The sequence below is a fragment of the Mesoplodon densirostris genome, chromosome 2, assembly GCF_025265405.1.
Source record: "Mesoplodon densirostris isolate mMesDen1 chromosome 2, mMesDen1 primary haplotype, whole genome shotgun sequence".
NCBI lineage: Eukaryota > Metazoa > Chordata > Mammalia > Artiodactyla > Ziphiidae > Mesoplodon > Mesoplodon densirostris.
The window spans coordinates 154,347,467-154,369,048 of NC_082662.1; the positions used below are offsets into that span (position 1 = coordinate 154,347,467).

The 21,582-nt window shown below is 51.0% G+C and overlaps 2 protein-coding genes across 7 annotated transcripts in view; one reads left to right on the forward strand and one right to left on the reverse strand.

Annotated features, from left to right (window-relative positions):
* Positions 1–11,788, forward strand: part of STX6 (syntaxin 6) — a 46,236-nt gene extending 34,448 nt beyond the window's left edge. For 2 of the 3 annotated variants that reach the window (XM_060091171.1, XM_060091172.1), the window contains exons 7-8: positions 1,892–1,986; positions 5,835–11,788. In XM_060091171.1, the coding sequence (XP_059947154.1) occupies positions 1,892–1,986; positions 5,835–5,911 (172 nt within the window). In that variant the 3' untranslated portion in view covers positions 5,912–11,788. Of the gene's footprint in view, positions 1–1,891; positions 1,987–4,473; positions 4,567–5,834 lie in introns of all 3 variants that reach the window. The other variant, XM_060091173.1, reaches the window with a different exon arrangement.
* An 8,039-nt stretch (positions 11,789–19,827) lies between these two features.
* KIAA1614 (KIAA1614 ortholog) overlaps positions 19,828–21,582 on the reverse strand; it is a 37,421-nt gene continuing 35,666 nt past the window's right edge. For all 4 annotated transcript variants that reach the window (XM_060091178.1, XM_060091176.1, XM_060091174.1 and 1 more), the window contains one exon: positions 19,828–20,907. In XM_060091178.1, the coding sequence (XP_059947161.1) occupies positions 20,714–20,907 (194 nt within the window). In that variant the 3' untranslated portion in view covers positions 19,828–20,713. The remainder of the gene's footprint in view (positions 20,908–21,582) is intronic.

Genomic DNA, 21,582 nt, shown 5'->3' on the forward strand with positions numbered 1-21,582 from the left:
AGGTCTGTTTAGCTCTACAAACCGTGTATGTGTATAACTCTAATAAAAATAGTAAGTAAATTAAAAGGAAAAAACATAGGTCTTGGACTTAGACCTGTGCTGTCCAATACAATAGCCACCAGCCATCAAGTACGTGAAATGTGGCCAGCCTGAACTGAGAAGGGCCCTGAGTGTAAATGCATACCAGATTCTGAAGACTTAGTATGAATAAAATGTAAAATTACACGTCAAAATGATAATTTTTAGGTATATTGGGCTAAATAGGTTATTAAAATTAAGTCCCCCCCCTTTTTTGATGTGGCTACTAAAAAATATTAAGTGGCATATGTGACTCACATTGTATTTCTTTTGGACAGCGCTGAGTTAGTTAGAGGTGGGCTCGAAACTTGGTGAGTGGGTGGTTAGTGGGTGTACTTGGGCTGGAGGTTGTATGACTTACCCGTTTTTGTCTTCAGTAAGAAAAGTCCTACCCAGCACACAGAGGTAGCTCAGCATTTGGCCCTGCCTGGATAGGTCTGCCAGCTGCAGGACCCAGATGCTACCAGGATCTAAAATGAGCTAAAAATGTTTTAATTTGAAAATTCAGGTAAGGGACAAAGGCTTGTTTATTCAATGTCAACATGGAGTTTATTTAATGATTGACTTAATGAGGAGTTGGTTGCCGGAATCCTGCAGGGCTGTCAGGTGGCTCGTGTGGGCACAGACCAAGACCAGTAGTTCTAGCTGCCCTTGATGCTGCCAAAGGAATAAAGCCTTGTTAATAAGCCCTCCGGTACTAATTGGTATGTCACATTCTAGCCTCAGGATAATCATATATTAATCTTAAGTTGAAAAGTCTGGAATGCTTAGTAATTTATGAAATAAACACCGTTGGTATAAGTATTTTGGTGTCTTCTTCCCCACCTGCACCTTGGACAGCAACCAGTGTGAGCTTGTTCTCTGTGGGTGTAGACGAGGCGCACACACCGTCAGGAACTCAGTCCTGAGGCCGCCAGCTTTATGCTAAAGCACAGGGCGCCTTAAAGGACGTGCTTATTTGATCAAAGTGTATTTCTTAACTCACATTGCTGTAAAGTGCTTTGTGTATTACAGGAATCCTGGCAGGAAAGCTGCGCTGATAGGATTGCCCCATTTTACAGATAAGCAAACAGGGTCCCTTGTCCAAGGTAGCAAGTGGCAAAGCCTGGTTGTCTGGCTTCACACAGCGTTCTTTCTGCTACACTGCACTGCTGCTGAGTTTGTATTATTGTATGGTCAGGTCCACACTGGCCTTATCTGCAATTCTGAAATCTAGAAAGCTCTAAAAAATTCAAAATTAAAAAAAATTTTCAGCAAGCTCATGTTACAGAAAAACCTAACCTGAACTGACTGCAGCTATGACTCCTCATAGTTTTCTTTGCAGAAATATTAACTTGTGTGTTTGATTATGGGGACTGTCCCAGACCCTGCTGGGGGCTTGGCTAATACACAGTGTATGTAACTTACTACTTCTTTAAATTTCCAAAATTCTGAAATCAAAAACATATCTTGGGGCTTCCCTGGTGGCGCAGTGGTTGAGAGTCCGCCTGCCAATGCAGAGAATGCAGGTTCGTGCCCCGGTCCGGGAAGATCCCACATGCCGCAGAGCGGCTGGGCCCGTGAGCCATGGCCGCTGGGCCTGCGCGTCCGGAGCCTGTGCTCCGCAACGGGAGAGGCCACAACAGTGAGAGGCCCGCGTACCGCAAAAACAAACAAACAAAAAAAACCATATCTTGTCCTAAGGATAAAAGACTGGGGGCTTGACCCCAACGTTGCCTGTTCGATATTTGCTAAAACTGAGGCCCGGATCCATAGCCAGTGTATCTGGAGACTGTGCTGACCAGCTGCCTCCTGCGTCTGCTTGTCTTTCTAGTATGTTGGATGATTTCTCTCACGAGTTGGAGAGCACTCAGTCTCGGCTGGACAACGTGATGAAGAAACTTGCAAAAGTATCTCACATGACCAGTGGTATGTATGCGCTTTTAAGCTCAAGAATTCTTATGAAATTCTAGAGACACAGTCTAGGGGGTCTCTCACAGGTGTGCCCGTTCAGATCCCTTTCCTCCAGCACGTGTTTGTTATGCTTTGGGGCCAGAGAGTAGAAGGCTAGCACGCACGGGCTTTGTCTCCTGCTCGTGGCCTTCACCTGGGAAGAGCCTTTGTGGTCCGCCCCGTGCAAGGCTGATGGTGTCGGATGACGTTCCTTCCAGTGGAGTAACTTTCTTTACAATTACAAAATCCTTGTTTTTCTTTTTTTTCCTATTTCCTTGCCAAAAGAGGGAATTCATTTTAAAATGAATTAAGAGCCAGTTACTGTTTCTCCTGGACTGACTTTTCACTGAAAGAAAAACCTCTACCATTTCAGGATAAGATGGCCTTGCAGATCTCATTTAAACTGTTTTTATTGAAATTTGTAGTAAACTGTTCCAGCAAATTTGCACCAGGCTGGGGATAAAGAAGCAACATTTTTTCAAATTAGTTACTGTGTAGGAAGATGTTTTCCAGTGACTATTTTTTTGTTACTACAACCCATCTTCCCTATTATATGAGAAATAATACCTTTTTAAGTCAAAAGAAAATCCAATATCTTTTTTTCCCTTTATTTGTGGGAGTCTCCGGGTGAAGGGAGGAACTGAGACATTCTTCAAGGTCATTGTGAGGATTAAATGAAATAATAATTAGTGTACAAGCGTTTAATGGTGTCTCTCATGTATTAGTACATAGTAAATGTTTGTTTGAAAAAAAAATAAAGGATAAGACAGGTGGAAGTTGGCCCTGGGGGCAAAGGACCTGTTATATTCAAGACAAAGGGAAACTCCTAGCTTCCTGGTTTCCTTCATTCTCTCCAGGGGCAAATATCTTCATGCTTCTAGCAGGCTCTTCATTGCCTGCGGCAGGCACCAGCTTAGTTCGTCTTCCACACACCTAGAGGGAGGTTTGCAAAGTCCTCTTCCTGCTTCCCTCTGTTCTCTCCTCTTCCACCCCACCCCTCTTTAAAAAAAAAAAAAAAAAAAAAGCGTTTTACTGAAGTATTATATAACCAATTTCAACCAGATCTCTCACTAGTTTATGTATTAGTCGCAAAGTCAAGTAGCTACTTCAGCACCAGTTTTGTTTGGAGAAGAGCAGCTGAACAAAGATGCGCTGTGTCCTTGTCCCCAGCATTCTGGGTATGAATAATTTAGAAAAGTACTTGCATTGTGATAAGTGTTTCAGTGTGTATAAATAGCACTAGGCCTGCTTATGCCTTCTCCTACTTTCTCCCAGAAGAAAAGTTTGGGGAGCAAAGTAAGAACTTCAGTTATGTCTGTCTAAGAAAGAGAGCCAGGAAACAGAGCCTTTAGCCTGAAAGGCCCTTAGGTTTGGACAGCTTGCCTGGGGGTGGGGCTCATTTTAATCTCTATTTGCTCCCCAGAGAGATTGCTCGGGGCCTCCTACTTGGTGGTGTTGGCTTCAATTTGACAACGAGGGAATTTGTGTTTGTCTCTGTTTTCCTCCATAACTTTTAGGAAAGTTCACTGCTTTTCAACCAAGCCTGTGCATAAAGAAAGAGTGTCAAAAAGACACGCTGAAGTTTGATTAGGCAGTAACTGAACGCCCACGCTCCACAGCCCTGCAGAGGCGAGACCTCTGCCCCCCACCCCCCCACCCAGTGCTGGCCGCTTCCTGGGCAGAAATCACCCAAGATGCCATGCTTACATTTTTGAATGATCCAAGAGAGACTCATCTTGTCATTCTCCTACCCTCAAAAAGTATATTCTTTTGTGTGGATACCAAGGTTTTCTTCCCCTCACTTGCCCAAATTCTGTTGTTCATCTTTTCTCTTTAGGGGAAGAGACTATACTGGGAAGGGGGAAAAACCTGTGGAGTCCCCTTTGTTCCCCCTGACTTTCTGAGGCAGGTCCTGAGCTTGCAAAAAGCTGGTTAGGACTATTCACTTGAGGTCACAAAAGCCCTTGTAGTTAGTACCCGCCCCTTCTGGGGGGAAGTCTGCTAGGGTAACAGCTCCGTGGGGGGTTGCCCAGTTCATGCTTCGTAGAAGCAACTTAACACTTCAGAGGAAAGTGCATTTAAAAGAGCATTCCTGGGTTGTGCTAGCTTGTGTGATGGCTGTCCTCCTTGATGAAAACCCCCATTTAGTGCAGTTGCAGGAGAGAAAGTGAGTGGAGGTGGGAGGAGGGTTGGGTAGAGGCTGACGGGAAGCTGGTTCAGTATTGGAAATCCAGGCCTGAGATGGCAGGATGCCTTGTTAGGAAGCATTTACCTTGACTGTATCATCCTAGAATATAGACTAATCATTTTAATGAGAGGGCTTTTAAATTGTCATAAACATTTTAAAATAGATGAAAGAATGCTAGGTACTTGAGTTTTCTGGACCACTGAAGTGATAAACAGATTAATACAATTATCTATTAATACTATAACCTATTAATCTATTATCTATTACTATTATAGGCCAGCTCTGCTTCCCCACGCCTTTTGGACTAGTCTTGTTTCAGAAAAGGAACAGATGGACTTGAGGTCTTGACCCTAATCCCCAGTTACTAAGTGAGTTTCTAGCATGTGTGATGGAGAGCAGGATGAGCCACTAGGAAGGTACTTGCTTTACTTACTACTGTTTGGTAGCAGTTCTATTGACCGGTTCTAAGACTTTGCTGTCCATGACATTTAAGTAACTTAAGTACGTGTTTTGTGGACTTGGCATTGCTTTGTGGAAAGTTCTGCAGTGTATTTTCTTAGATTCAGACCTTTTTATAATGTGATTCTCAATAGCTCTGGTGTGCTAAAATCTGCAGGCTTTCAAATAAACTTTTGGTGAATCAGTATATGTACCTTTATATTTCTACTTAAAAGGAACTCTTACTTCCAGCAGTTGAGCTGCATTGTCACAGGCTTTATCTCAGCCTGACCCTTTGTGCAAAACAGCAGGGCTCCTCTGTGGAGAGAGGCTTGCTCTTCCTACATCTGCCCAAGTGAAGGGTGCATCCTGACGACAGACAGCATCCTGTGCCCCGAATGTGGGCCCACAGAGTGTGCAAGGGTATTCGTGTTGTGTAGTTTTCCCAGCAGCCCTGAGAGTTAGGGGGACACAGTCAGGATTGTGGGCGGAAGCCTGTGTGGGCCCTCCTGTCCCTCGGGGCCTCCTTGCTCTCCGACATTTAGATGGATTCTGGCTACTTTGTTTACTGCACCTGTCCTAAACTGTGAGTAGGGCAGAAAGCTTCAGAAAAGACATTCCACTTTTATTTATAGATAAGCTGTGTCAGTTACTCTAACACAGTTACTGGTTAAGTGATCTTTCTTGCCCAGGGGTGGTGTGAAGTTCATCACCCCGTGATCACTGCAGTTTGCTTTTTCAGCTCATTGTTTCCTGAAGTGACCAGCAGTAGCTTTCATCTCCTTTCTATCGTTCCATTGTGCTCACTAAGAGAAGAACATGATTACTGTTTAGTTACATGATTTGATTTTGGTGGGAGATTAAAGCCAACGAGCTTGGATCTGTAACACCAATGCCAACACCTTTTCCAGGGATGTGGTAACTGCCAGCAGAGAACTGTGATCCATAGCTTTTAATTAGAGACTTGAGACACAAAGCAGGTACTTGTTACAAGGCTGGCTTTCAGGGGACGAGCAGGGTTGTGAATGCATGTGCGGTGCAGGCCAGGAAGAGCAGCGCTAAGAGTCCCAGGTGCCCGGGCAGGTTCAGGGCCTCTGCCCATTCTGTCTGCATCCAGGTGTTGCCTTAAGCTTCCTGTCGCTGTGTCTCGGGGGGCGTTGAGTCCCGGGAGAGCTGATCCTCGTGTCCTGCCTTCCAGATCGGCGCCAGTGGTGTGCCATCGCTGTCCTCTTCGTGGTCCTCTTGGTCGTGCTGATCCTCTTCTTAGTGCTGTGACAGCGGGGCCCCCGGCTCGCCTCCTCCTGCCCAGGAACCTGAGGGGAGAGGGAGAAGCAGTGCACGGGGTGCCCGCCCCTCGCGTCCCTCGCCTGGAAACACAGCCTGCGCTGACTTTTCTCTCCGTGACCCCACCATGGAGACAGGTCCTTCAGCCCAGCTTGGGGAGGGCCGGCGGGAAGAGGAAGTCAACGACTGCACACTCCTGGTGCCCCCTGGCCCTGATCGGAGGACAGCGGGCCCTGCTTTGCCCCCCTGGACCTCGCTCCCCCTGGAGGGCCTTCGAGGAATCCAGAAAAATTCGCAGACTCGGCTCGTGTTGGCTGTTGCTCATTCCATCCGTCTTGGCAGCTCCCCGCCACAACCCCCGCTCAGACCCTTCCCCCGCCAGACAGCACGCGCTGGCCCATCCAGAGGCATCCATCGGGGATGCGGGCCCCTGGGTGGGTTTCACATCCTGTCGCGGCAGCGTCCCTTTGCCCCTGAAAGCTGGCGGTTAGTGGGGACAGGGCTCAGAAGTACTTTGTGACAGAAGATGCAGTGACTGGTTTTTCAGGGATAAGTGCTAGGGTCAAGGTGCTTCTCCGAGCACAGTTTTTTGTGGTAGGAGTAACCAATGGAAAAGAATGAAAAGCACTGGGCTTTGGGGGTGCTGGCAACTTGTGGCTTGAATTGAAGGGAGGACAGGGCAGCAGGACACAGCTGTAGAGCGCGGGTGAGGTCACCAGGGTCAGGCCCTTGCCGGATTCATGCCGCTATCCTACCGCCTTCCTCCCTATAGGTGCAAGTTGCATTTCTAGAGTGACCCTTAGATGAGCAGCTCACGTGAGTGGCCCGAGATCCTGAGGGGGTGTCATTGGCAGTTATTTTATTCCTGCAGCACTCTGCCTTGGGGGCTGGCGGGGGCAGGGGCGCACATTGATTACATTTACTCAGAAACTGTAATGTCAAAAAGACTAGTTCTGGACCAGATTTTTCTTACCCTGTGAGTGATTGCAAGGATGGGTAGGTGAACTTGGTTCCTTTTTCCCTGAGATGACAATTCAGTTTTATCATCCATTCAAATAACTGAGCCAATCCAAATTTAAATGACAGACACTTCAATTGGGTTTTAGTAGCTGAAACTGCTGAGACACTATACCCTTCAAGCTTCTGATGACCTTTAAAATGCCTGCAGTGTACACATGTATATAGGATATTTTTATAACCTCCCTGATGAAAACCTAATATTGAAGTAGCAGCTGAACCCAGAGCCAGCACTTGGCAAGTGGAGGCTGCATGTCTCTCCTCACTATCTTTTTTGCACTTGGGAAGCACAGCAACATCTGGGTAGAGTTCTAGCTTTGACTTCCATCTCCCCATCTCTTGGGGCCCACTCCTCAGCACGCTAACTTTTTTTTTCTTGTTTTGTATCTTGTTTTGTTTGTGTTGGGCTTTTGTTTTCCGTGTGTGTGTGTGTGTGTGTGTGTGTGTGTGTGTGTGGTTTGTAATGATGTACTTGCCTAGCTAACCTTTGAATTGCACTTTTTAATAAATATTTGTAACAATTTTTTAAAGAAGGGTATTATATCATGGTAGGTAAGGAAATCTGCCTGTTGATGAAAGCTAAAAGCAGGTTTATAAAACTAAAAGGGTGATTGACATCCACGTTTACATTCAACTCTATGTGATATATAAGTTATTTCTTTTCAAATTAGGGAAAAAAGTGATTATTACAAAGGGCTTCAGGTGTAGGATACTAGATTATTTGTTTTACAGAGTTTTGAGACTTTGTTAAGATAGTCTTCTACAAACTGAGGACAGGGCTGGTCCTTAGATTTGCATTAAAATATACACGTCTTTTTAAATATCCACGTGGACCTTGTCTCAGTACTGTAATCCCCACTTTCCACATGACACGAAGCAGCCGGCTTCTTGATGAATTACAGGATTACCCTGTTTAAACGCCATGCCATTATCTGGGCGTTACCAGATTTACCGCACCCCCTCAAAACTGACGTGTGTCAGCAGGGCCTGTTGGGAACACGCTGGTCATTAGTGAGTAAGATTCTCCCCAGGCTTCAGGGACCAAGTTTTGTGACGCCGAGGCTTCATTACTAAATGTGTGGGGATATTTAGAGTCGGTAGGCTCGCTGATTTAAGGTGTTTGCTAAACAGTGGCTATTGTAGACCAGACTGGGCTGAAGCCGAAGAGGAATCTGTTTAGAAAGAAAAATTGCTTAAAATCCCGTCACTACAGCATTCTTCCTGTAGGGCCACGGCTCTTTCTGGCCTCGGAGGAGCCATTCTCCGATAGGCCGCCTCTTCATGTGTTTGTGAGCGCCGCTTGGCCCGCGGTGTAACCTCCGGCCTACGTGGCCTGATCCTGGGACCCACCCTGTTGTACCAGGATTGAGCAGTCACTACAGACCAGTGTTCACTTGAAGACCACGCCCACCGCCCAGTCAGACTCCAGACTGGCAGAGAGAGCATGCCAGGGGCTTAGGTTTCCTCATCAGTGATCCTGATGCTTTGGGTTCCTTGCAAGTGGTCCCGACCCTGAGTGGTGGACTTGGGGGGGGGCGGAGTGGATGCCCGCGACACCCCTACAAGGCTTAGAGGCACTTCCTGTAGCCGTGGGGCTTTTTCCCTCCTTCAGCCTCTGTTCTTCGCGCTATACTCGTCATTGCTAAAAAAACTGGCAGAATATGGCGGATAACAGAAAGAGCTCGATTTCTGTTTATTGGAAGAGCATTTCTCATCCACTGGTTTCGTGAGGTGGGGTGTAGAATGGGGGAATGAACCACGGAGAGCGTTTGCCAGAGTGGCACTCCAGCTGGAAAACCGAAATACCTTTAGTTTTTAGTCCTGATTTTTGATCTTGTCTTTGTGAGAACTGTGAAAAATCACAATGCGCTCTGTGTGCCGCTACTGTGTGGCAATTGGAAGTCACAGCATGTATGTTACATGAGGATCTTCACGCCAGAGCGGGGGGAGAAACTTGGTAACTTGCCCATTATTCTCTGCTTTTAGCCAGAGTTAAACAGACTGATGGGTCTGGTAGCCAACAACTTGGCAACTTCCACTCCTTCTCACCTCGTGAGATTAAGGGCTGCGAAGAAAAATGTAGTCTTAACTCCAGCAGAAATCTGTCTCTGCTAAGTGTTTTACCTTCTGTAAGTGAAGGTGGCACAGCCAAGATTTCTCTTCTGGTAATTTCCCTGTTAAGTGAGACCATTACCACCTTTCTAGAGAACTCATAGCATTTGAAGATCTCAAAACAACTGATAAATAGGAGTTGCTTTCCCACTCTGGAATTTGGACCATTTGGCGTTACCTTGTACACAGGACAAATTTGTAAACAAAATTCGGACTGTCTGGAAAGCTGAAGTTCTAAAATACGGAACGCACTACCGCCAATGCTCCCTCTTCGTCTAACTCTCGTTGGCATTTCTTCCACTCCCAGGTTTTTTAAGATTTTTTTTTTTTTTTTTGAAGACTGTTCTTCGTCGATCAAGAGCAGAGGGAAGGTGAAGCCAGAGGGTCCTCAGCCCCGCAGTCAGGTGGCACTGTCCCCGACCACAGTTAGGACACGAGGACAGGGCCCGGGGCAGGGCCCCGAGGGGCCGTCAGGTGCAGCAGCCTCTTCCTCCAGGGCCCCTGCTCCTGCTCGAGGGGCAGCTTAGCTCCCGGGCTGCCCTGGCAGGAGGAGGTAAGACTCTGTCCTGCCCAGCTGCCCGTACCCAGCTCCCATCCTTTCCAGAATATGCTTGTGCTGAAAACAAGGAGCTCCTGTCTTGCAAGGCCCGTGTCTGTCTGTTATCTATAAAACATGGGTGCCACCCCACCATGTCTGCCTGATAAAACACACGGAGGCTGCTGTCGAGGCCAGAACCCCAGGAGAATTCTTAGTAGAGAGGACAGCCCTTCAGAGCCTAGGACAGCACTGCTGTGAACCTGAAGACTGAAGCCGGGTGCCGGGCCCCCCAGGCTGGGGCCGAAGCTCCAAGCTAGCAGACTTCTGGGGTGTTAGCGTCCCTGACGGTAGCCTCAGAAGGACTTGTGGTCACTTAGCTCAGTAGTCCTCTTGTTTGAGTTGAAACACTTTCAGCTCCCGCAGCAGACATGGGAGTCATTGGGTGGCTTGCCGTCCAGACTTGGCACCGGGGAGCCTGCACCCCGTCTGGACCAAGCTGACCTCAGTGACATGATGTAGGCTGGTAGTGGCTTGTCACGCTCCCCCCTCAGCCCAGCCACTTGATGTCTTTTGCTTTTGGACAACCACTGGCGCTCTGGTCACGTTGCTGTGATCTCCATGCGTTGAAAGTTCTTTGTTATATGATATTATAGTCTCTTTACTACAACAGAAGCTTGGGGAGGTGAGGGAAAAAGAAAAAGAACTTGGTTTCCCTCTGACATAAGCTAATGTGTTGGCGCTGTCTTCCTTCTGATGTGACCTTTGTCCAGAAGTGTCCTTCCCCGAGGCCGTGCAGATGGGAGCTGTGCTTAGACAGTGATTGTCCAATCACCTGCCCTACTGCTGGGGTTTCACATGAACATTTCATGGTCCTGGTTTGCCAGCTACAGCCAGACACTTTGTGAGAAAGTATATTTTACCTTTTTTGTTTCTTTAAAGGTTATGAGTTATCAAACCTGGAAGCCACTTGATTATCCAGGGGTGTTAGAAATAAGACCACCTGGCTTTGCTGTCCGCTGACCACAGCTCTTGAGCCTGTTCCCTGGCGGCAGCCCAGCACTCCACTCCAGCCCAGCCTTCCGTCAGCCCAGGGGTGGGACCAAGTTCAGGGCGGTTCTTTCTTGCTCTGCAGAAAGTAGGTTCTGGCCGAGACGCTGCTACTGAATGGGAATTGTGACGCCACAGTTAGTCGGTTCTGGGAGAGACAGCCGTCCTAATCCTCAGGAAGATAGTGCGTCTGTGCCCTGTTGTCTGTGCGAGGTGAGGAGAGGCCAGGCAGGTGTCCCATTAATAAGTTATTGGAACTGCTTTAAGTGCCATGCTATGACGTCCTGGCTGACTCAGGCTGGGAGAATGCTCAGGGTTGGGGGGTGGCCTGGAAACCCGGAAAGGGCCAAAGAAAGCAAGCTGTAAATGATGATGGATTTGGTTTTTGTAAGTGGAAGTAAGCTTTCACTGGTTCATTTGTAGTAAAAAATTAATGTAATTAAAAACAGAGTGTGTAATACGTGGCAGTGCTCAGCAGGACTAAACCATTGTTTTTTTCTTTCAAGGATAAATAACCTTACGGCGTTTTATTTTTAATTAACTAGAAGGTACAAACAAAAGAAGTGAGATCAGGGATTAGAAATGCAAACGCCGTGGTGATTTCCAGATGGTGCTTTCTCCCCGCACCCCCCAACACGAGAACAGTGCCAGAGCCCTGGTGCCAGCAGTTTACAGCCCCGCTGTGGGGCTTCCTGTATGCAGTGGGTCTCCAAGTGTGGTGTGGGACCAGCGGCGGTGGCATCCCCTGGTAACTTGCTAGAAATGCAGATTCGCGGGCCCCGCCCCAGACTCACAGACTGGGGTGGGGTGAGTGGGCTGTTTAACAAGCCCTCCAGGGGATTCTGATGCACAGTCAGGTGTGAGAACCACTGCTTCTGCACTGTGGAATTTAGGCTGCAGTAAACCACCCCTGTAAAATAAAACAGCTTCATGGCCTTCATTGTAATCCTGACATTAAACAAAATTTGATGACCCTATAAACTTGAAAACTTAAAAAAAAAAAACTTGTGTTTAAAAAGCCTCAACTAGCCATCCTTAAAAGTGATATTTTTACACCCTGAAGTTTATCAGTAATGTTTCTTCTACTCTTGAAATCATGTTACAACTGTATAAAGACTACTGTTCAGTATTAAAGAGAAATGGAGAGACCATGAGCTTTGTCCTGGTTTTTGATTTGGTTGGTTTTTATTTTTAGTTCTTTTCATACGGAAACACAGCTCCCTCCCCTCCTTCCATCCCCACTAGTAAACATGGATACGTGCATATGTCTGGGGTGGGAAAAGTTTGTGCCTGGTGGAAGATGTGAATTCTAAACTGTTTTCTCTGGCTGAGCACGTTATATGAATTCTTAAACCCCCAAGCAGCCACACTATTCCTTTACAATATCATACGACACAGTTTCAGTTGGAATGAGACACCTGGGGGAGGAGCAGAGAGACTAGAACGCAGAGGAACTGAGCCCTGTATTTCCCTCTTGCTGAAGTGTTAACCAGCAAGGATAGTGCCCATCCCAGTTGGTAGCTCTGTGGGACAAGGCGACCAGGCTACGTGAGCTCCTTCAGGGCAGGGATCTTCATCATTCCTTTTGCCATCATCATCCTTGCTCAGACTGATTGAGCACCTTCTGTGTGCCAGGCACTGTTCTAAGTACTTGCTGTTAACACATACAGCACTGGAAATGGCTGTGTGAACCAGAGAGGTTTCTTCATCTCCTATTATCTCAAATCTGCACATGGGGAAATTGGGAAACAAGTAGTTTCTCAAGGTCCATCCACTGGACCACATGCTGTGTGCCCGCTGCCTCACACAGAAATTGGCCCAGCAGTGCTTCCTCAGCCTGACGTCCCCCTAATAGCCAGAAGGGGCGGAGGCGAATCAACATACCAACTGACCTCGACAGGGGAGTGAGTGCTTATTTTGAGAGTTACGGTGAGTATTTCAGGGGGAGGAAATGGTTCCATGTATCTCCTCATAAAAGCCGATCACCTCCCTGTACCCCAGGGGGCAACGTGGACCACGTGGCGTGGACAAGGGGAGAAGCGCATCCCCACGGCTGAGCAAGAGTGCTGTTGTTCCCAAGGTCCCACTGGCTGCAAGTCTCACACAGAACTCTTGTTGGAAGTGTTAAAAGACGAGGCCGAGGCCCGAGGCAAAAACGGAACTCACAGGACGGGAAGACCCATCCGTGCCATCACAATGTTTTCACTGTCCAAGAGGACACGTTTCAAGTCAGTGCTCCCCCATCCTTGGAACATCGGGGTGTCAGTTGTCTGGGAACAGGGCCCCCACTCCAGGATGCCGACAGCCAGAACGCAGCAGTGGCTCCTGTTGGGCGCAGGCAGAGCCTGAGCACAAACGTCCCCACCACTACCTCTCAGGGAGGGAGTGACGGGCTCCGGAAGCCGCCTTGGGCTTGGACACGTACTCGCAAGGCCAGCCTCCCTGACCTCTGCGCTGCCGCTTCCTCCCTCCCGTTCTCCGTCCTCCCTTAGGGACACCGTTAAATACTTCGTCTCCATTCACAAAAGCTCACGGGATTGGCCGGGCTTTGGGAAGGGGTCGTCAACTCTTCCAGGAGCAAATTTCTCAAGCTTTATATCTCATTAGTAGCTAATAAAGCTAATACTTCTGGCCAATATTTGATGAGAATCTGATGTGCCAGCAGGTCTTTGACCAAGGCCTTAAGGACATGTTGAGGAAGTAAAACACTTTTTTGTTTATTCTCACAACCCCATGACGGAAACAATGTTTTTTGGGGTTTTGTTTGTTTTTGTAAGTTTACTTATTTATTTTTGGCTGCCTTGGGTCTTTGTTGCTGTGCGCCGGCTTTCTCTAGTTGTGGCGAGCAGGGGCTTCTCATTGCAATGGCTTCTCTTGTTGCACAGCATGGGCTCTAGGTGCGCAGGGCTTCAGTAGTTGTGGCACGTGGGCTCAGTAGTTGTGGCTCATGGGCTCTAGAGCGCAGGCTCAGTAGTTGTGGCGCATGGGCTTAATTGCTCTGCGGGCATGTGGGATCTTCCCAGACCAGGGCTCGAACCCGTGTCCCCTGCATTGGCAGGCGGATTCTTAACCACTGCACCACCAGGGAAGTCCCAAGGGAAATACTGTTGAGGCCCATTTTATACCTGAAAACTAAGGCATGGAGCAATTCACGAATTTGCCCAAGGTTACAATCAGTAAGTGGCAGAGTCAGAATGGGAACCCAGCTCTGACTGGACCATTATGCAGCCTCCCTGAAAAGTCACCATCCAGGTTTCAGGGGTGGCAAGCAGGTGTTTCTTTCAGCAAGCCATTGTTCTAACCAGAGAAACGGTAGAGTAAAGCTGAGGCGAGGAAGAGGGATCAAATAACCTGCAGCACAAGTTAGCAGCGGATGAAAGCACTGAACTAGAAGTGCCGAACATAATGATGGACACCAGCCACCTTGGACTAGACCATAACTCGGACCCTGTAAGCCTACCGTAGAGTTCAAGAAATCTGGTCAAGGACCTCAATCAAGCAGTTCAGCCTTGCTAATGAAATGTTCTGGAGCTTTTGTTTATTTGGCTGGAAATGTGCAAAAAATAAGTGAGGCAAACATTATATAAACTCAGAAAAGCCTGGAGACAGTCTGGGGAGCACAGGATGCGAAAGCTGTGGCATCTGAAGGCTGCTGTGAGTTCCCGGGGCTGCCAGCACTCCTTGTTCCTGAGATAACACCGAGCTGGAGGGAGGCTAGTGAGCCTGGGGCTGGCTCTCCTGGGAAGCTTTTCTGCTCACCAGGTGCAATGGGGCCTCCTGCCTGGGGCTCCCATTGTAGCCCTTGGCACGCGGGTTTGTCTCTTTGCACAGCTGTAGCTGCCTCCACCCTGGGTATATGGGCATCGCAAGGGCAGGGCAGGCCTCTCCCCGGTGGCCGGCATCTGGCCAAACCCATAAGGGCAGCTTCACACTGTGAGTTGGGGCCTGAGTCCAGATCGCAGAAGGACAAGACAAAGGCGGGCCCAGCAGGCAGCCCAGCATCCACAGGAGAGCCCGAATACCCTCCAGGCCTGGCAGGACAGCTGTTAAGCCCTGGCGCCGTGGGCAGAGTGTCAGAGCCAATCCCAGCAGCCCCTTCCTCAGGGCCCAGCGCTCCGACCTAGCCAAACCCGCAGCCTAAGAGAGCTGGGCAGAGCTGCCTGCCAAGGAAGGCTGTTGCCATTTCTAAGCAGGTGCTCTGGCTCTACAGGAAAAGGAAAACTTCAGAGAGGATGATGGGGAGGGAGGGAAGGAAGGGGACCAGGTGACAGCCCAGCCTTTTCAATAGCTCTGGAGGCAGCCTGGGGACTGGGGGTGGGAAATAGGTTGGGCAGATTAGCCAGGGAAGTCCAATTGTTGCCAGGTAAGTTTGGTGGAGGATAAACAAGCAGTTCTATGGGAAAAGAACCACAGTGAAGAGCCCTTGGTACCACACTCTACGGGAGCTAAGGGGAGGGAGCCACAGCATGCAGGTGTTGAAACTGAGCATGATCCTGTGGGGCTCCTGGGCACAGAAGCTTTTCTGTCCCCCATTTCTTGTTTGTAGGGAAGAGACTCCAGCCTTCATGACCTTCCCTGAGTTCCAAAGGGCAGATTCGAACAGCTGCTAATCAGAGAGGGGAGGGGATGCAGAGACAAGGGAGGAGCAGCCAAGAAACAATAGTGCAGCCTTGGGGCAGGTTCCTGGTTCCGTCTCAAAGGATACACATAACAATATCTTTGAGCTCTTTACAGAACTAAAACACCCCCAACAAATGGAAGATGTTAGCATTCTTCATTCCAGAGAAGACGCCCTGAGGCCAGACTAAAGGAACCAGGAGATTACCCGAGACCAGATTAAAGGGGTGCAGGCCCTGCACACACCCTAATCTTATCAGCAACCCCACCCTTGAACCATTGCTATAAAACTCAACAAATCCTCCCGGATTGGGACACACAGTTTTCAAGGCACAAGCCTGCTGTGTCCCCCTTTGCCCGGCAAAGCGATAAAGCTGTTCTTTTCTAATTCACTCAAAACTCTCTCCGAGATTGCATTCGGCACTGGTGCACAAGTTTTCAGCATCGGTGTCAGGGAATGCTGCCCAGAGCAGGTACCTCTGACGTTTTTGAAGGCTGTCTGGGGTCGGGGGGTGGACAAGGGGAAGAAGATAGCTCCAGCAAAGGCACACAAGTAAGCTAAATGAATGGGTGGACGAATGAATGCATGGAGTTGGGCTGTGGTGGAACCAAGAAACCAACAACTGAAGCTCAAACCAATAAATGTTCACGTGGGACTCCTGCTGCCAGAGGCCAGCTTGGAGGACCAGGAAGTCCAGTCCAGTCACTGCATTCCACCCCCAGGGCACAGGCCTCCTCTAGATGACAGGGATGTAGGAGCAAGGAGGCCTCTTCCCCCCAGGGGCCAGGTGCATTCACACCAGCCCCCAGGCCAGGTTTCAGCAGCTTCCAAGTTGGGCGGCGCTGGGCCCTGAGGGCAGAATGGAGGGGCCAGCCTCCCCGCCTCAGCCTCAGGGCCTGTTCTATGCCACCCTCAGAGCATGGCCAGAACACATTTCAGATTACAACTCAAGACACACACGTCTGAAAGAAGCGTTTCCCACACAATACCTACCCTTGCCTTGTGCGAGGAGGCCCTATTATTTTTTAATGTTGGTCTTTCTTTAAAAGATAGATTTTGTGACCCACTAGTGGTTGTGCCTGCAGTTAGGAAAACACTGTTCTGTAAAATGATTTGCCCGCCCTACTCCTCTCCCCCCGCGGGAAGGTGGGAGCGCCAGCTCCATTTCCCTGAAGCAAAACCCGAGCCGAGCCCCACACGCCGTCATGGTGAAGGTCACTGCGGAGCCGGGCCTCGCGAGCTGCTCGAGGGCCTCCGACGGAGGTGACCCCACAGGGTTCCAGAAAGGTGCATGGACGCAGGCGGGGAGTTGCAGAGGGTCGGGTTCAAATCCTCCCTCCGCTAATTACTTGCTGTATGACCTTGGATCACACCTTGGATAAGTGATTTAACCCCGGAGTTTCGGACTCCTAGTTTGTAACACGGAAATAAGTAGTCCCCCCCTCCAAGCGTCGCCGTAAACATTCAGGATTGTGACCATTATGGCCCCAGCAGAGCTCTGGAATACCTGAGCAGGCAGAGCAGGGTGGGAGACGGCGCAGCGCCTGCGCGTCCCTGAATTCCCAGGTTCACCTTGATTTCCAAAATTCGAGCGGTGCCTGCTGTTCCTCCACGCGACAGCCCTCGGGGCACTGCGCGCACCGGGTCCCCATTCCTGCGCCCCGCCACGCGTGCCCGCCCCTGCGTCGCCTCGCTGCCCCTCCCGCCGGCTCCAGCTCGTCCCCCGCGCCGCGCTCGGCGCGCCGCCACCACCGCCTTCTTAGAGCCGGGCGCGTGCTCCGTGCAACTCTCCAGGCTGCCCTCTCCCCACCGCCCCCAACGGTGCGTTCCTCGAGGCTAAACTGAGGGTCGTCTTCCGGCCCTTTGCTCGCCCCGGGCGCCGAGCCAAGCGTCCTGGGTGTGCGGGGTGAGGGGCGTGTAAAACCCCCCAGAACCCGGCCCCGTCAAACTCCAGGCTCCAACCCTCCTGCGGCTGTGAGCGCGCCTGCGCCCGGCTGGACGCGCCCAAGGGGGCAGCGCCCGGCCGCATCCCTGGCCCCGCCGAGACGAGCAGCCGGAGGCGCGGAGACGCGGGCGGGCGCGGACCGAAGCAGGCGGCCTGGAGCGCAGACCGGCCCCAGCCTCCTGCCGGCGCGGCGGGGGCCTCCGGGTCAGTGGAGGGGCGGGGAGGGTGCGGCCGGCGCAGAGCCCCACCCGGCCGACCCGACTTGCCCGCGACACCCGAGGAACAAAGTAGCCTCGCGGGGAGGGCGCGGTGGACGCCGGGTAGTAGCCCGCACAGTCGCCCCCTGGTCGCTGTCCCGCGACACACCTCGGTCCCCACGCCGGGGGCACCCGGCCGCACCCTGCCAAGGAGACGCGCTCTCGCCTCCCACCTGCCCCTCCGCCACCGAGAAGAGGCGCCCCTGAAAAACACACACACACACACACACACACACACAAAACCAATCAGTGTCTGGGCGCCCTGGCCTCCCAGGCCTTCCTGGCGAGCACCGGGCCCGCGGTTTCGGCTGGAGGCTTCGCAACTTGCCATCCCACCCCACCCGCTCCCGTCATCCTAAGGATTTGACGTCACGCCTGAGGTTAAAGTTGGTGTCACTTTCTGTACCGTGTTGTCGCAGTGTCAGGTGCCTACCTGTGCGAAGCGAGGTCTGGACACATAGCGTACCGTTACACTGCCACCGGAGGGGCAGAGAGCAGACTTGGGAGAAATCCATACCTTTGCACATGCTGTTTATTTTCCGTGGCTGAGCGTCCTTTCCCTTAGCTTCCTGTGAGTTCCTCCTCGTTTTATAAAACGCTGCGTGGACGCACTTCCTCCCCCTGCGTAAGCCTGCCTTCCCCCACCGCCCCCGTCTCCCGCCCCGCCCCTCTCCACTAACCACTGATCCCTCTCAGGCTCTCCACCTGGGGCTAACCAGGTGCTTCCTCTCACTGCCCCACCAGGGCAGGTGGGAATATTTGATCTCCCCCTAGCCTCTGGCCTGGTAAGGTAGAGCCCGTCTTTCTCATCTCTCTGAGCTCCTGCCTGGCATGTGGCCTGGCGCCTAGTTAACACGAGGTTCTAAGTAACAGCGTTCTGATGGTCCTGTGGGAGGGGCGGATGACGCAGGGCTGGACATAGCTTGCTAGGTCAGTAGTTCCCCAGGCAGAGCAGATGGGGAAGGTCACACAGGAGGCTGGAGAACCCAAAGCCCCCTCCCACCCGCACAAGTCGGGGCCCAGCATCTTACCCCAGGAAGGAGGGCCTTCTGCCTCCGTGGAACTAGAGCAAGGCAGGTCTACTTCACACACAGCTCAGAGTGCCTCCCTCCCTCCCTCCCCCTCCCATCCAGCCTTTTCTGGCATGGGGGGAGCGAGCTGCAGCAGGAAGAGTGGGCGCTGAGTCCGAGTGCTGGGTCTGAATGGCCTCCATTGCTGCTAAACTTGGTTCTCCATCTGTGTAAATGAAGACAATAAATGGGACATCCCAGGCTGGACTATTTTAAGGACAAAATAAGATGTGTCAAGAGCCTGATCCCCCACCCGGGATGTAACAGATGCAGCTGCTCAGTACCCCTTAGAGACCTTTCCGTGCCCAGTCCCAGCCCTAGCACCCCGCCCCCACTTCCATTTCTTCTCAGCTGAGGCACGGTATCGGTATCGTTATCCTCACCAGACAGAGAAAACAGAGGTGACTTTTGCCCCAGAAGCATTTTTCAACATGAAATTTCCCCAAAGTTTTATGACCACAAGGCCACAAGCTGGGGTACGGGAGCCACTAGGGTTTCCCCACTCCTGTAGTTTCTGCTGTGGGGCTATTTCTATGCTTTGGGGGCCCCAGGCTGCTCTCTGAGGTGTCCCAGGACCCTCTTCACATCCTGAAGGCCCAAGCACTTGTTCCATTGGTCTCTCTGCTCACCTGCTAGAGCCTCCCCAACCCCGCTTCATCCCACCCCCAGGCCAGCCCAGCCTCCCCGTCCTGCAGTGCTGGGGGGCTCTGGGAGCCATGCTTTCCCCCTACCCTCGAGGGACAGTAAAGAGGGTTTTTAACTGGCTCCTGCTGATAAGGCCCTAGGAGGGGAGAACACTCACTGCACACACACTCCACAGGATTGCCTGACCCCTTCCCCCATCCTCTTTCTCTCAGGCCATGTGTCTCCTTCAGCGACCTTGCCTGCTGAGAGGTGCAGCAACACTCACTTTAACCTGATTCTGTTGTGTTTTCAGCACAGCCTGCACCCAGCCAGTTGTAAAGCAGCCCTGGGCTGCCCACTCCAAGCCCCCCCATCTCCACTGCTCCTATCTGAGGCCCCTTAGCTCCATTCTGTCTCCTGCTCCGAAATGCACCTTGCCCAAGGCTCCTCTACCAGCAAAAGGATGGTCTCTGGAGGCTTCCGCCTCAACCCTGGCGTCACCCCAACCCCAGGGGCCTCCCCAGCCCTCCCCCTCTGGCATGCCAACACTGCCCACTGCTGTGCTTGTGTCCTCCCTCCCCCTCCTCTACCACAGGCCCCTGCCGGGCTAGTGAAGGTCAAGTGAGCATCCAGCCCAGAATTTAGCAACTCAGAGTAGGATAAGTTTCAGCGTTGTTCTTTAATAATTTAAGACTGACACATAGCCACCTACTCCCAGAGAGTCCCAACCCTTTGGGCAGTGGACGCGCCCAGGCAGGACAGCCCATCCCGCTGCTCAGGCCCTGCCATCTCCCTACCAGCAGCCCACCTACAGCTTCCCTCAGGGAGTCTGGCCAGAGAGCTTGTGGCTGGGGACAGCTTGGCACCAGCTGCAGCCCATGTCCAAGGTCACAGGAGAAGGAAGACAGAGGTCCTCATGGCCAGGCTGTGGTGGGGGGCAGGGCTGGTCTGGCCAGTCCCACTGGCCACAGCTGCACTTCCCTGAAATTGGTCTTGGTTTCATTTTGTTCCTTCAACCTTATATCACAAAGATTTCCCAGAACTTCCTAATATTCTGACTACCAGATAACATCTCCCAGATGTTCTCCCACCAGACCACATGTGCTAATTCTGGGTTTGGAATATATGGTCAATGGCTGTAAGGCTGTTACTCCAAGACATTTTGTCTATTTCTGGAAAAAAAAAGCAAAGGTGTCGAATGGGAGCTGGGAGAAATGAGACTGAAAAAGGCGGGCTCAAGGCCAATATGGCCAAGTACTTTCTTTGGCTCTGGAGTGGGAGGGGCTGGAAGATGTTGACAACACCTCAGGCCTGGTCAGGACGGAAGACCCATATCTTTTCCCCGGTTCTGCATAAATTAACATCCTTAAACAAAATACACAAACAGGCTCCTTCCCTCTGCTAAAGTGGTCAGTCACAGAAGCCCTGCCAAGGCCCAAGGGGTTACGTGCCACCACGTTCATTTTCAGTAGACAAAGCAGCTTTACGTAGTGCATTTCCAGCCACCCCCTGGGGTGGTTCAGAGTTTCCAAGGGGGTGACGGTGAGGGCAAAGGCACCTCTGGGTCACCGAGGGACAGGCCTCTGCCTCAGCACACGGATCGACAAGCTCTCTGCGTGGGCCAGGAGCTCCCTAATGTGAGCCAAGCCCAGCCCTGCAACCTTGGCCCCGTTCACCTCGAGGATCTCATCCCCCACTCCCAGCAGCCCCGAGTACAGCTTGGCCGTGCTCTCATCAGCCATCTCCTGCACGTAGAGCCCTGCAAAGGAAAACAGGAGAACTAACACAGGAAATCCAAATCAAAGACATGCAGCTCTGTGGAATGCTCAGGTGGATGCTGCTTGGGGTGGAGCAGAGGCAGGTGCTCATACAGGGCACCACACACACACACACACACACACACACACACACACACGCACACACACTCACTCTCTCTCTCCCCCTCATTATTCCACTTCACAGCTGCAACTGGCTTTATAAATAGATACAGTGTGCCCAGCTCCATGGTATAACTTCATTTCTCTGTCTCCTCTTTTAAAATCCTCCTAATACAAATAATGCTTTAAGCTGTTATTATTCATGTATACCCCAGTGTGAATGAGCTAATTTTATCTTTTTCTGGGATAAGCTTTGATTGTAAAATAGGGAGGAAAATGTTGAAAAATTGAGACAAAGACCTACTACATGCCTCGCACCCTGCTAGGTGGGATTCACAAACGACACCCAGCTGCTGCCCTCAAGTAGCTGCGTGGTGGATGGTATCATTGGAGTAGCGACCGTGGCTGAGGTCAAATCCAAACCTGGTTTGCTTCACAGGATTGTCTGGGACTAGCCCTGGCCTCAGTCTTCCTCGGATACGGTTCCTTACTTAGGATTCAGAAGCTTCTGGACAGAAGCCCAGGAAACATAGAAATTCTGGCCCCATGTTTAAAGT